This window comes from Cetorhinus maximus, chromosome 9, assembly GCF_964194155.1.
Source record: "Cetorhinus maximus chromosome 9, sCetMax3.hap1.1, whole genome shotgun sequence".
Classification (NCBI taxonomy): domain Eukaryota; kingdom Metazoa; phylum Chordata; class Chondrichthyes; order Lamniformes; family Cetorhinidae; genus Cetorhinus; species Cetorhinus maximus.
The window spans coordinates 8,068,594-8,082,884 of NC_135887.1; the positions used below are offsets into that span (position 1 = coordinate 8,068,594).

A 14,291-nucleotide genomic window follows, 5' to 3' on the forward strand; every position below is an offset into this window, starting at 1 on the left:
TTCCTGTCTAACATTTCCTGGATTACTATTCAGGGAAGTCCCACAGAACTGCCCAACTCCGACCCTAATTCCCAGGGAGCAGGGGAATTGCCCATCAAAAGTTCAAACTTCCCAGGCAATTCCCATGGAGGTCGGCACGTTGGGACTTCTGCAGCGTCCCGACGTACGTCTTGAGTCGTATGTCTGGTCTCCAGTAATCTGGAGACCGGAAGACCTGGGCCAATGTTTTCCAATGCCAGAACCAATGCAGCTGTCTGAAGCTTTTCATGGTGCTTCAGACTGGCAGCCTGATGAGGCATTGGAAATGGCATGTTTGAGAACAACAGTTTGCAGCTTTTCCCAAAGCAGACATCGCAGATAAATGTATGTTTTCTTTTTAGGAATACAGTTAAAGGTGACATTTTGCCAAGGGTGGTGCAGCATCTTAGTGTGCTGGCACTTTGTGCCATTGTGTGACTCTGGGTATGGCAGGCACAAAGCTGTGAAATTTCATCCTTCACTGTCTCACTCGCAGAACACATTTAGCCATGGCACCTTTACCTTGATTACTCCTGTGCAGCACCTATAGCTTATTATTGAGCTGCATTGGCCTTGGTATGGGCTGCTTGTCCCCTTCTTTGGCTTGGAAAAAGGTGAATTGGAGCAAGTACAAAATAACTTGGCATAAAACTAACATGGTGTGTGAAACATGGTCCTGTATTAAGTATAATTAATTGTTCGTCATGTTCGCAATTCCCCTAGAAAGCCAGAGAGAAAAACACAACTATCGAGAGACTTTGCTCACACTATAGAAGCCTGAAATATGTCCAAAAAATAAAATAAATGTGAAATTGAAAATCCTGTTGTTCTTCAGTCAAAGCCAGGATTATCTTGACCTCTTGATAACGAAAGCTGTCAATACTGTAGTGTAAGACTGCAGAGCTTTCAATAGATCTTTGATCACTGCTGCAACCTTTAATACTTGCTGGCAATGCAATGTTTAGAGGCTTAATTGTGTTATAATTAGAAAGAAAGAACTTGCATTTATGTAGCAGCTTTCACGATCGCAGGATGCCCCAAATGCTTCACAGCCAATGAAGTACTCTTGAAGGGCCTACATTGTTGCAGTGTAAGAAACATGGCAGCCAATTTGTGCACAGCAAGGTCCCACAATCAGCAAGGTGATATGACAAAATAATCCGTTGGGGAATAAATAGGGACCAGGGAGAACTCTAGGGAGAACTCCCCTGGTCGTCTTGAAAATAGTGCCATGGGATTTTTTTCTTAGGTTCTTCCCTCTCAGGTCGCCATATGTTTAATGCCTCATCTGAAAGATAGTACCTCCGACAGTGCAGCACTCCCTTAGTACTGAATCGGAGTGTCAGCCTAGGTTATATGCTCACATTTCTGGGTTGGGATTTAAACCCTTAGCCTTCTGACTCAAGAGGTGAGAGTGCTGCTACTGAGCTACAGCTGACAGTAAAACATAACTGGGATTTGTAGCAAGATGTTGCTGTCACTGGTGAAAGTAATATTAGCTCAGCCTGACATCTGTGGCAAACCATTCAATTTTCAACCATTTACCTTATGTAGCACAGTTTCCTACCCGAATACTTATGTTGTGAGGAAAAAATCCGTTAATGCGCCAAATTCTGAGGAGGTTCAGGACTGTTCAGTAGGGTTTGACTTTAAAAAGCAACAGAACCATGTTAGCAAGTCTAGGTTTAAATCCAGCTAAGACCTGGTGGGATGGACAACTAGCCAAAATTCAGTGGAATTTGGAAAAACCTGAATTTCAGCGACCACGTGGGTGTGGGAAATAGAAATTCCCATTATTTCATTTGCTGGCACTAATCTGACGCTGGGCTAAAACATAACGTTAGGAAGTGTAAAAGGAGTTTTATTTAGCCTGCAGCTAACCCATTGATATGATGAATGTGGCGTTGATGTGCTTCAACTCCAGAGTGCAACTTCCCAGTAGGGAATTGTCAGATACAATATTTATGCAACAATCAAAGACAATTAAATAACACACGTGGGGCATTTGCTCGTGCTTTATGGCATTTGAAACCACTGTTGGATAAATGTCACGTTCAATGGGCCACGGCTTGTTTTCTGTTTCTCCCATGAAGATATTAATGTTAGATCTGACAAAATCTCTTCAAATGTTCATTAAAAATACAGGCATACTTACTGTGGATGCAGGTGATGAAATGGTGTAGTCATGTTACTGAGAACCCCTGGAGAGTTACTGGTCTTTCCTTTGCCTGAATAAACTTCCCTTTTATACTCCTTACCCTCCACGTCAGACAAAGGTAATATGTAGCTCAATATTAGCTAATGGAACAGGGACACACCTTTCCTGACCAGCTATGTCTTGGAGCTGCTAAACTACATGTGGTAAACAGCCTTGATGAAAATCTTGGCTGCAACACTTAGGGTTTGAATATTTAATGTGTTCTATGAATACTGAACATCCGTTTAATGATCAAAGTTAACTCGGTGAAAATTTTTGCTGATGTGTGTTAACCAAATGGACTGAACAGCATGGCTGATGTTAACTAAGTAATATAACTATATTGCAAGAGTTTTTACCATAGCAGATGGTCTTTGTGGCAGTGGGTACTTGCCCAAACAGTCAACCTGCTGACCTTTTGAGTGGAGGTTTCAGAGGAAACTATTCAAGGAACTATGCTGCAAAAAAAAAAATCCCCCAAAGCAATGATCGTGAGACATTTCAAAAATGTTTGGTTGTCAGGCTGCAGCTCATGTCTGCTCTAAGGCTGGATGTTGAAGTGTGAGTCACTTATAGTGACTCGGTCTAAACACAGCTTTGTTTGCTATCCTTATAGTTTTCACAGATGTCCTGTCATTTTAATAGGCTATTATCTCACTGAACTTACCACTACTTGTGTAACCTATGGTTTTCAAGATGAAAGACGAATGCCTCAAGACATCTTCTTAGTTGAACAAAAGCAGTGTTTGCAATGTTGGGCTATGTTTTATACACTCTTATTTTTGGTAAAGAAATAATTTCAGATGAAGTAGTAGTATTTTGTGATGAAAGTAAGTGGTGTCATACTTCTATTGTAAAAAAAAATCTTTCCTATCAATTTTTCAGTAAGCTAAGTGTTGTGAGTTTAAAATTAAACTCTTGCTGCACTCTGCAAGGAAGTCTTTTGTGTTTGAGCCCAAGGGTAGGGAAAATACACGCATTGTGTAAAGTTTAGCTATTGGTATCAGGACGTAGGGGAGAGGGGGGTGAGGTATTGGCCAAATAATCTCTTGAAGAGCTGTTATTACATATAAACAATTTTTCCCCTAGTAGGTGAAAGACTCAACACGAATAACATGCTGATGCACAATGCTTACTTGGGGAGATGTTAGACAATTAAAATAGGACTCAAATGTTTATAGGAAAGGGGTGAAATATAAGCTGGTTTATTTCACCCCGTTCCTATTTTTACTTAGTTCTGTTGAAGGGTCATGAAGACTCGAAACGTCAACTGTGCTCTTCTCTGCCGATGCTGCCAGACCTGCTGAGTTTTTCCAAGTTTCAAATTAATCTCTATAAGAAGGAGTAATTGTTGATGCTCTTGTGTCATGCTCACAGTATGTGGAGAAGTATAATGTCTACGTAGCAAACCATTAAAGGGCTGTTGGTTCACTTATGGAAACTACAACTTGCTGTGAACTCAAATTAAAAAGAGTTGCAAGCAAGCTGAATTTGTGCAATCCTCAGCTTTAGCTCTGCATGTGCTGCTGCATTGAGGTTATAGCTCTGGAATCTGGGTGGGTGGAGATGAAAATGGCTTGGTATCTTGGTCAAACAACTGCTCAACCCAGATGGGACGAATGGCTGCTTATTTTCCACTTCTTAAGTCCTTAGCATTTTATAACCACCACGTAAACAGTTTAAGGCTAAAAATCTGAACTGCATTTGGCATTTTTTTTAACTGAACTACATGTATGGTCTTCTGAGTGATGAGCAGTGGCTAGAGATGTAATGAGGAATGCAAGAAGAGCTAATTGTGTCACATCACTGAGCAGTACCAGCCTTTTGATGCATTTTTATCTGATATTAAATGTATTGTGTGTTTGATGTCATCCGCTAGGTAAAAATTTACAGATGCCTTTGTGGCTCATATACAGGCATAAGCTCCTTTAAGTTCTAAAAATTGTATTTTCTGTACCCACATTATAAACAAAATCCCAATGGTAAAGTCAATGTATAACTGAATCACACGGACTGTAAGTGTGTCTCGTGTGATTCCCTGGTATTTTCTAAGCCAACCGGTCTCTTAACTGCTTCAGTGTCTCTGGACTAGGCAGGAAGAAAATCCCATTTCTGATTTGTTCATCATTCTCTGCTATCCATTGTCTACAGGTATCCATGATTTCTTTCTCTCTCTCTCTCTCTATCTCTCTCTTTCCCCCTCCCCCGCCCCCTAGCACCAACTCACACATACTTGCTCCACCCCTCCCCCCATCAATCCCCAGGCCTCTCAATCTCATATTCTTTCTGTATTTGCTGATTCTCAGGATTAGAACAACCCTATTTGAGTAGCCTTCGAACACTCTTAAGACCTGAATATAAATATTGACTACCTGAATGTAGCTCGTGCCTGTGGAGCTGTACTCTAGCATGAGTAACTGCTTTTGGAAGGGGGAAACGCGAACCTTGAGACTCTAAGGCAATAGTAATTTTTCTATAAATTCCTTGTCAAATAGCTAACTCAGTCGAGATTCTCTCCCATTAGGATTTATTAATTGTATACAAGCACCTCGAAATTCACATATAAACATGGGGTTGAATCCTTTTATGTTTCCTCCCAAATACACTGTAAACTCGAGGCTGATGTTACCGTTGTCGTTAATTGTGTTTGTATTTGGTATTTTATCATATGAAGAGGCGCATCGGACTTTACGCTTGTGGAGAGGAAGCAGATGGAGACCAAAGATACAAATAGACCCGGTTTTCGGACATTATTTTAATTTCTCTGAGTAGAGCTTTTATTCCAAACCATTCAAATGATACCCAAGTATGCCAGCAAATGCACTCAATTTGGCAGAATGTCCATGTGATAATGCCAGCGAAAATTGGTGTATTCACATAAAGGGGGCCAGTGTTACAAAGTTGCAGGTGCAAGACTAGTTGGCACAAACTGATTGGCACCCATTAGCTTTTATTTTGATGTCATTTAAAGCTCGCTTCCTCGTTCTCCTTCCACACGGCCCCCCCCATTAATTTTTAAGCCATTATGATTTTTTAATGCTCTCTTCTGTTCCCTTTCCACTTGTTTTAGGCGTCCTATGCAATAAATTTTCAGATACATTGAGGTTGATGTTTTGTAGACAATCATTGCCCTGGCTTCAGAAAATAGTTCCTTATAAGCAGCCACTAGATGATAAATGTAGCCTGACTTGCTTTGATTTCCTCACCTCCTAACTTTGTCCATCTTGTGAAGTCTACTGGTGAGATTTCAAGCTTACTGTGTGTTGGGGCATTGGTGTAATTAATTATTAGTGTTATTTTGCTAGAGTTCTGAAGCGCTATTGTACTTTCAGAAGTTGCCTCTATTATATATATATGGGCTCAGGCAGCTTTTAGTTACTTTGACTTTTAAATGGCTACTTATTTCAATGGGCTTCCATTTTTAGTTCTTGGTATGAAAGAGTGATAGATGTTTGCAGGACATGGAAGTGACACGTGGTCTGAAAGCTCAGCTGAATGTTTCAAACCACCAGTGAGAGGAGATTTATATATAAAATGCCTAGGCCAAATCACCTTCTTTGTATCATTACAATAGAAATTTTAAAAGTAACTTGTCTGGCCAATGATAGTAAAATACCAGATGCTCTGGACTGTTGGTCTACCTGTCCTTTTCTGCTAAATAAATATTGTGTTTGATAATGCCTTCCAATCCTTGTTTGCACCTTTTTTTATAGCTGCAGTAGAATAAGATGGCATCCATGGTATTAACAGTGTACAGGAAAACTCTGCTCATTTCAAATACTTCCATCAAAAACTGCTGGAATTATGTTACATGCAAAAATGCTGATGACATCATACAGCTCTTAGTGCATTAAATTCAGTAGTGAGGGAGCCCAGAAATAAAATGTTTTTTCCCACTTTGTATCCGGTGACAGTACTATAATTTAGAGCTGACAAGGACATGAGTCACTTGCAAAAATATTTTCTGCATGGGTCAGTGTTTCTATACAATGAATGTGAGGGGGAATGGTCCACTGGAATGTTATGCTTGGACCTGAGCTTCACTTGGATCAGGTATGTGTTGATATAGGCTCAGTTTAACTTCCGACATTGCCTGAATGATGCCAAATCAACATCCTGGGCTAGATTTCCAATTCAGATGTGGAGCCGAGAAGCAAACAAAGATCATCATAACTTCCCTAGATACAATCTGCCAAACACTTTGCTCGATGAGTTTTCAGAGACACACCCATCCCTCAATAGTAAACCACCACTTGAGTGCAGATTGTTTAGTATATTTTAAAATGAATATTCCATAATTTTGGATGAAAGTATATTAGAAAGGACTGGGGTGGTGTTAGAACAATGCCTTTTCACCTTTTGAGATCCAACACACACCAATAAACAGGAGTAGCAATTTCTACCCTGTTCAAGCCCATCATGCAGGTTGAAAATCCAGTGAGCTCCTGAAGAAGATTAAGTATTATTAGAGGGCTTTCCTTTTGAAATATTAAACTCAACTCGCATTTGCCTGTTTTGTGGTTCAGATGAGATTTAAGAATCCAGTTTGTGAAAATGAGTTCACTCCATGAACCAGTGAGCGCTCCCAGAATCCTGGTGAACATTTCTCTTACTAATTATCAGCAAAAAATAAAAACCCCCATCCTCAATGCCCAGCACATTAAAGGCTAGGCTGAAGCTTTTGCATCCATCTTCAACCAGAAGTGCCGAGTGGTCTTCTGCTGAGGTGTTGAGGGTGTAGGAATATGATTCACCCTTTCCTTTCAGGCCCTCAAACCTGTTCCACCATTCAGTTAGATTGTGGCTGATCTGTTCCTCAACACGTTTTTCTCCATATCCCCTGATATTCTTATCTGACAGAAATCTATCTGTCTGAATCTTGAAAATTTCAATGGATAACAGTCTCCAGAGCCCTTTGGGGGAGGGTAATTTAGATTTTCACTACCATTCATGTGAAGTTCACACCTAAATGCTAGTTCAAAGCCAGTTATGTCAATCCTCATGACCTTAGGAAACAGCTGAGTTTGGGGAGCCCAGCAAAAGCTATGGACCTCAGCAAGATCCCAGCAGTAGCACTGAAGGCCTGTGCTCCAGAATTAACCTAGTTGTTGCACTACACCTGACAATTGCTCACATATGACTTGTCCACAAAGAGCAGAAGAAATCCAACCCAGCTAATTATCCCTGTAGTAGCCCACTCCCAATTATCAGCAAAGTGATGGAAGGAATTGGCAACAGTGCTGTCAAGCACCACTTACTCATGAATAACCTACTCAACAATGCTCTGCCTGTGCTGGACTAGGACCAGTAAGCTCCAGACCTCAGTACAGTATTGGTCCAAGCATGGACACAAGCTGATTCTAGGGGTGAGAAGGACATCAAGATGACACTGAAGTTGCAGTGGACAAAGCCAAATGAAAATCAGTGGGATAGGTGTACTCCTCACTGGGTGTTCTCTAAATTGCCTCTATCTTTCCAATGTTTCCCATGTCTCAATGACCAGATTTGGACACATCCTTATGTGCGAATCCGACAACCAGAGCATTATACAGTTTCAGCATGACTTTCTCTGAATCTGTTTTGACTTATTTGGTTGAAATTTCCGTTGGCTTTGTACATTGCTACTGTGCAGTATTTGGACATGTTGAGCATCAAGTTTGCTGAAGCTCCCAGGACTCTTGGCTATTTTGACACCATTCTCAAACTGTGTATGTTGCCGATTTTTCATTACATGTATAAAACTCCATTTTTCATAACAAACGTTAATTTGCCACCATTCTCCCCACTTACAAAATTCTGAAATTTCTGAGCTGCTTTTTCTGATTCCACTGCTCCTCTGAATTTGATGTTTGCACATTTGACTAATTTTCATTGATTTTTCTGAATCCAAGTCATGAATGTAAACTAAAAGCAGCAGTGGCCCCAAAACTGATCACTGAAACATCCCACTCAGCCACACCCTAGTTCAACATAACCCTTTTTAACCAGTAACTTATTTTTAAATTTTCAGTCAATTTCCAATCCATTCCCAAGATTTACCCTGGATTCTCAAAGCTTTGACCTTGAACAAAGACTTACATGGTGGAATTTTGTCAAAGGCTTTTTGAAATTCTGCACACACAAGAGCGTTCCACAGTCCACTTGGTCTCCAGTGTCTGTCTCTTTCTGCTCTCAGATTCATATTTGTCTGAGTTTTTGTGTCCGTATTCACTTGTTGACTCTTTTCTGCTTTATGAAAAATCTTATCATGTGTCTAGTTTCAATGATTCTCATATAGCTACCCCAATGTTCATTGCACACCTCATTATTCCGACAGTTTAAGTGCAGTTGACTCCACTGTACTATACCTTTTTGTTTGAAAATGTTTTTTTTAATGAAAGTCAATCATTCACATACATCCTCATTCTTCTTGGTGAATTCCCCTCCTTTCAGGCTTACAGAAGAACATTGCTTCGCACTACCTTGTTTTTTGAGGCAATCTTCACATACGTATTTTCTAAGACTGTTAAACTGGTCTCTTCTTGTTCCTCTCAGTATACTTTTATAACTTTCTCCACTACACATTGCTCTACCTTTTAAGTGGATAACTTACCATCCCATAGGCATTACCTTTACAACACACCTGGCTATCCATTCCTGAGCAGAGTCCCCTATGATTAAGTCTCTCTGCGCCCTATATTCTGGATTTTTGTCCCAGTATCATCTTTAGTTTTCCAACTACTCCTTTGGTAACCTACTTTCCTTCTCCATTGAAGGAAAGTGACAGTGTTAGGTTATCTGTTCAATATTGTAACCACTTGATTGTCTTCTCAGGCTCCCTTACATCTGTCACTCCTTTGACTATCAATTACCTCTTGTTTCCTGCAGCAATATTTCCTGTATCCAAGTCATGGCAACTCTGTCCCTGCTACATCTGTCTCCAGCTATGATCCCTGGATGACTCACTCTTAAAGATTTAAAATTAGCCTGACCACTTCACAGACCTTTGGTTTATAATTCCCTCAATTTTCCCTAACCTTGTAAGATCCTGTGCTTTCCCCTCTCAATCAAAATTGATTCATTTTCCATCAATAAATTTTCACATCTTTTGTACTCAGCTTCTCAATCATAATTATCCACTGTGAGTGCACCATGTAGCTTTTGTTTTGATTATACTTTTGCAGTTCTTTTTTTTGTTTTTCCCTCTCTTGGGTGCCCCTTTAGATCATCTTCTCATAGTTGACCTCTTTCCTTACAGTTGGTTTAAATCTATTTTGCAATGTTCCAGTTGAGAAATTTGCCAAAACTTATGTTGACCAGAAAGCCTGCTCACCATGCTTATGAGGTGTAGTGTACGCTTCAGGACTCATTCAGTGGATTGATGCCCTGTTGTGTCGTGCTATAGGTAGTGAAGGGATATAGGTTGCACCTTCATGGGCCAAATGATCTCCTGTGCTACGTTTCCTTGTTACAAACCTTGAGCCATGCTATTGATGCTAGTTCTGATGGGAAACTAGACCATAAGACCATAAGGCATAGGAGCAGAAATTAGGCCAATCGGCCCATCGAGTCTGCTCCGCCATTCAATCATGTCTGATAAGTTTCTCAACCCCATTCTCCCGCCTTCTCCCCGTAACCTTTGATCCCCTTACCAATCAGGAACCTATCTATCTCGGTCTTAAATACACTCAATGACCTGGCCTCCACAGCCTTCTGTGGCAATGAATTCCATAGATTCACCACTCTCTGGCTAAAGAAGTTTCTCCTCATCTCTGTTCTAAAAGGTCTTCCCTTTACTCTGAGGCTGTGCCCTTGGGTCCTAGTCTCTCGTACTAATGGAAACATCTCCCCCACGTCCACTCTATCCAGGCCTTTCAGTATTCTGTAAGTTTCTTCCATGCTCGGACAGGTGGGCATCTCTGAGCCATAATTGTGCACTAGGAGCAAGTTTCATGATTGCTCTTTTAGATGAGGCTCTAAGGCAGCTTAAGTGGTTTAAGAAGAATTACAGACACTGAAATACAAAGGTGCAAAGAGGAGACAGGAGAGACTTGCACCTTAGTCATTCCTAGTATCTCATAATGGATAGTAATGAGGATTGTTGTTGGTCTGGGAACACGCCAACTGATTTGCACCCGGCAGCTGAGGTGTTAATAGCTGGTGGGAAAAATCTGGGGCATAATTAAAGAAAAATAGATAAACGCATAGAAGCTGTATTTCTTAAAAACAAAACAGTTATTTCAAAGCTAACTTTTCTGTTCTGTTTTGATTTGTAGCCATGAGCCGCAGGGTTGTACGTCAGAGCAAGTTTCGCCATGTCTTTGGACAGGCAATGAAAGCCGATCAATGTTATGAAGACATACGGGTGTCCAAAGTGACATGGGACAGCTCCTTCTGTGCAGTCAATCCCAAATTTGTGGCCATCATTGTGGAATCCGGTGGAGGAGGTGCCTTCTTGGTCCTGCAACTGGCCAAAGTAAGTCTCGCTAAATAGCTTGATCTTGCTCACTGTGTTTAAATCTTTTATGTCTACCTTTCTGTGCTGTAAACATTCTATAATTCTAAGATATTTGCTTTCAGAGTTGGGCAATTCAGAATGTAGGACGAAGGTTATTTGTCCAGTGTTTAAATACTGTGGTAAGGTTTGATACCTGTGTCGGTTAAAGGTAAATCGCTAGTCAAAATCATCTTTTTGAATTCTGTCTGGGATTGAGTTGCATGTACAGTGAATTCCTTTGTTCAAAATCATACATCTTCAATTTGAGGTGTGACGTTCAAAATAAATATGCCACCTTTACCGATGAACAATTCTGCGTGATTAAAGACAGAGCACAAGAAGAATGGTAGGGAATCACGAGGGGTTATTTTATGAAATTGCAATCCTGGTGAGGAGCATCACCCACATGAGCACATATGGGAAATTCAAATATGCACCTTTCACAACTTCCTGTCTGTTAAAATTGATGAGCGGATTCTCATAAAATTGCTCCTACGAGATCATTCATGGGGCTCTCTGTTGACACAGGAAGGCCAGCATTATTGTTGTACTATGAACGATCTTAAATCTTTCAGCACAGTCCATTTTAATAAACATTTTGAAGGGCTGACAATGAATTAGTTAGCTCTAAAGAGTGGGTCATTTTCGGAGAAGTGAGAGGTCCCTAATTTAACTGAATGAGGACTAGCATTAGCATTCTGTAACTACATCCATCTGTATGTGGAGCTGCACTGGGAATAACTGTACCTTTTGACAGATTTTAGAGTGCTGAGCATTTAAAGAGCTGCGATGGCTGCTGAGATATTCTTTGCAGGAGCCACTGCAGGAGGTTCCTTTCTTGTTTTTGACAAGAAATACAGTTGTGTGAATTATAAAATTATGCTCAGTGATTATTTTAATTTAATTTGTTTAATGAAATGAATTTGTGCTTGAACAACTGGAAGCGATTATTTCAGTCCTTGGACTGTAATAGAAACACAGTATGCGTTAATCTTCGATGAATTAGTGGGTGAATTAATGGGCATGATGGAAACTGGTAAACTTGTGCTACTAATGTGCACTCTGGTTGTTATTGCCAGTGGGATTTTATATTGCTGTATAGGCAAATTGAATATGAATGTGTATAAAGCTCTGACTCATTAGCATTATTAGACACTGCTTAAACCAGCGTTTTGTTGTGTGACCTTTTGCCCATCAGTCCAGTGGTGGTTGCTTAGATTCAACAGCTGCTTTAATTTAGGCTTCTGCTTCTCCATATGAAACTGCCCAAATTAAAAAGACTATGTCGTCTTGTGGAAGTGCACTACAAAGGAAAAAATTCATAATTATCATTGAGCCTACTGCTGTTTTTAAAGTAGTTTTGTTAATTTTTAAGAAGAGTGAGTTAGATAACAAATGTTATTGAACGGCCATTGCTTCTGCTGTTATTCGATAAGTCTTCTTATTTGGTCCTGTTGAGCCGATGCAGATCTGTTTATTTGATTTCGGTAACAGTTGGAGCATTGCCAATGATGCCAATCATTTGTCAAAATCTGCAATTCAGCATCAATACAATGCCCTTGTCTTATTAGAAAGTGCAGTCAATGAGTCGCTTATAATGTAGATTTGATGGTTGCACCTTGGTGACAGGCAGCAACTGACGTGGGTTTAATTCAGCTCCTCATTCGTCAAAAATGCACTTCAGTCCCATTTGTAACTTTGGGTTTGAGTCACAGCTGTAAATGAGGTGTGCAGTCCAGCTGTATGCCTGCATGTCTCGTTAACATCACCGATTTAACTATCATCGATTATCATAAAAACCCATCTGGTTCACTAATGCCCTTTAGGGAAGGAAATCTGCCGTCCTTACCTGGCCTGGCCTACATGTGACTCCAGACCCACGGTTTTTTTTTTAATCCTTTCAGGGATGTGGGCGTTGCTGGCAAGACCAGCATTTGTTGCCCATCTCCCATTTGCCCTTGAATTGAGGGGCTTGCTAGACCATTGCAGGGGGCAGTTAACAGTCAACCGCACTGCTTTAGGTCTGGAGTCGCATGTTGGACCAGGTAAGGACAGCAGATTTCCTTCCCTAAAGGACATTAGTGAACCAGGTGGGTTTTTGTAATAATTGACAACGGTTTTATGATCACTATTACTGAGAGTAGCTTTCAATTTCAGTTTTTTTTTTAATATGAATTGAATTTAAATTCCACCAGCTGCCATGGTGGGATTTGAACCCATGTCCCCAGAGCATTAACCTGGGCCTCTGGATACTAGTCGAGTGACATTATCACAAAACCCTTGCCTCCCCAAGTGCTCTAGTAATGTGGTTGACTCTTAGCTGCCTTCTGAAATTGCCTAGCAAGCCACTCAGTTGTATCAAACTTCTACAAAAAAAAGTCATAAAGGAAGGAAACTGGAGGGACCATGTGGCATAGACTTAGGCACCGGAAATGACAGCGGCAAACCCAGCCCTATCGACCCTGCAAAACCCTCCTTACTAACACCTGGGGGCTTGTGCCAAAATTGGGAGGCTGTCCCACAGTCTAATCGAGCAACAGCATGACATAGTCATACTCACGGAATCATTCCTTACAGACAATGCCCCAGACACCACCATCCCTAGGTACGGCCTGCCTCACCAGCAGGACAGACCTCGCAGAGGCAGTGGCACAGTGGTATACATTCTGGAGTGATTTGACCCAGGATCCCTCAACATTGACACTGGATCCCATGAAATCTCATGGCATCAGCTCAAATGTACGATTGCAGGGTCTTCACCAATCTCCCTGTCGCAGATACATCTATCCATGACAGTAGAGGTATAAGTGACCACTGCACAGTGGAGATGAAATCCTGCCTTCACGTTGAAAATACGCTCCATCGTGTTGTGTGGCACTACCACTGTGTTAAATGGGGCAGATTCAGAATAGATCTAGCAACTCAAAACTGGGCATCTTTGAGGCACTGTGGGCCACCAACAGCAGCAAAATTGTATACAGCCACAATCTGCAATCTTGTGGCTGGGCATATTCTCCCCACTCTACCATTACCATGAAGCCAAGGGATCAACCCTGGTTTAATGAAGAGTGCAGGGACGCATGCCAGGAGCAACATCGGGCATACCTAAAAATGAGGTACCAACCTGGTAAAGCTACAACACAGGACTATTAGCATATCAAACAGTGGCCATGCAGCAGGTAGAGCTAAACAACCCCACAACCAATGGGCTGGATAAAAAGCTCTGCAGTCCTATCACATTCAGTCATGAATGATGGTGGACAATTAAACAGCTAACAGGAGGAGGAGGCTCCATTAATATCCTCATCCTCAATGATGGAGGAGCCCAGCACATCAGTGCAAAAGGCATTCTAAAGCAGTTGCAACCATCTTCAGCCAGAAGTGATGAGTGAGTGATCTATCTCAGCCTCTTTTGAGGTCCCAGCATCACGGATGCCAATCAGCCAGTTTCAATCTCTCCAAGTGATATCAAGAAATGGCTGAAGGCACTGGATACTGCAAAGGCTAAGGGCCCTAACAGCAACCCAGCAATAGTATTTAAGACCCGTGCTCCAGAACTAGCTATGCCCTAGCCAAGCTGTTCCAGTACAGTTATGACAT

General features: G+C 41.2%; 1 protein-coding gene across 3 annotated transcripts in view; it reads left to right on the forward strand.

Moving 5' to 3' along the window:
* Positions 1-14,291, forward strand: part of LOC144684345 (coronin-6-like) — a 326,360-nt gene that overhangs the window by 113,185 nt on the left and 198,884 nt on the right. For all 3 annotated transcript variants that reach the window (XM_078548008.1, XM_078548009.1, XM_078548007.1), the window contains exon 2: positions 10,471-10,670. In XM_078548008.1, coding sequence (XP_078404134.1) covers positions 10,473-10,670 — 198 coding nt within the window. In that variant the 5' untranslated portion in view covers positions 10,471-10,472. The remainder of the gene's footprint in view (positions 1-10,470; positions 10,671-14,291) is intronic.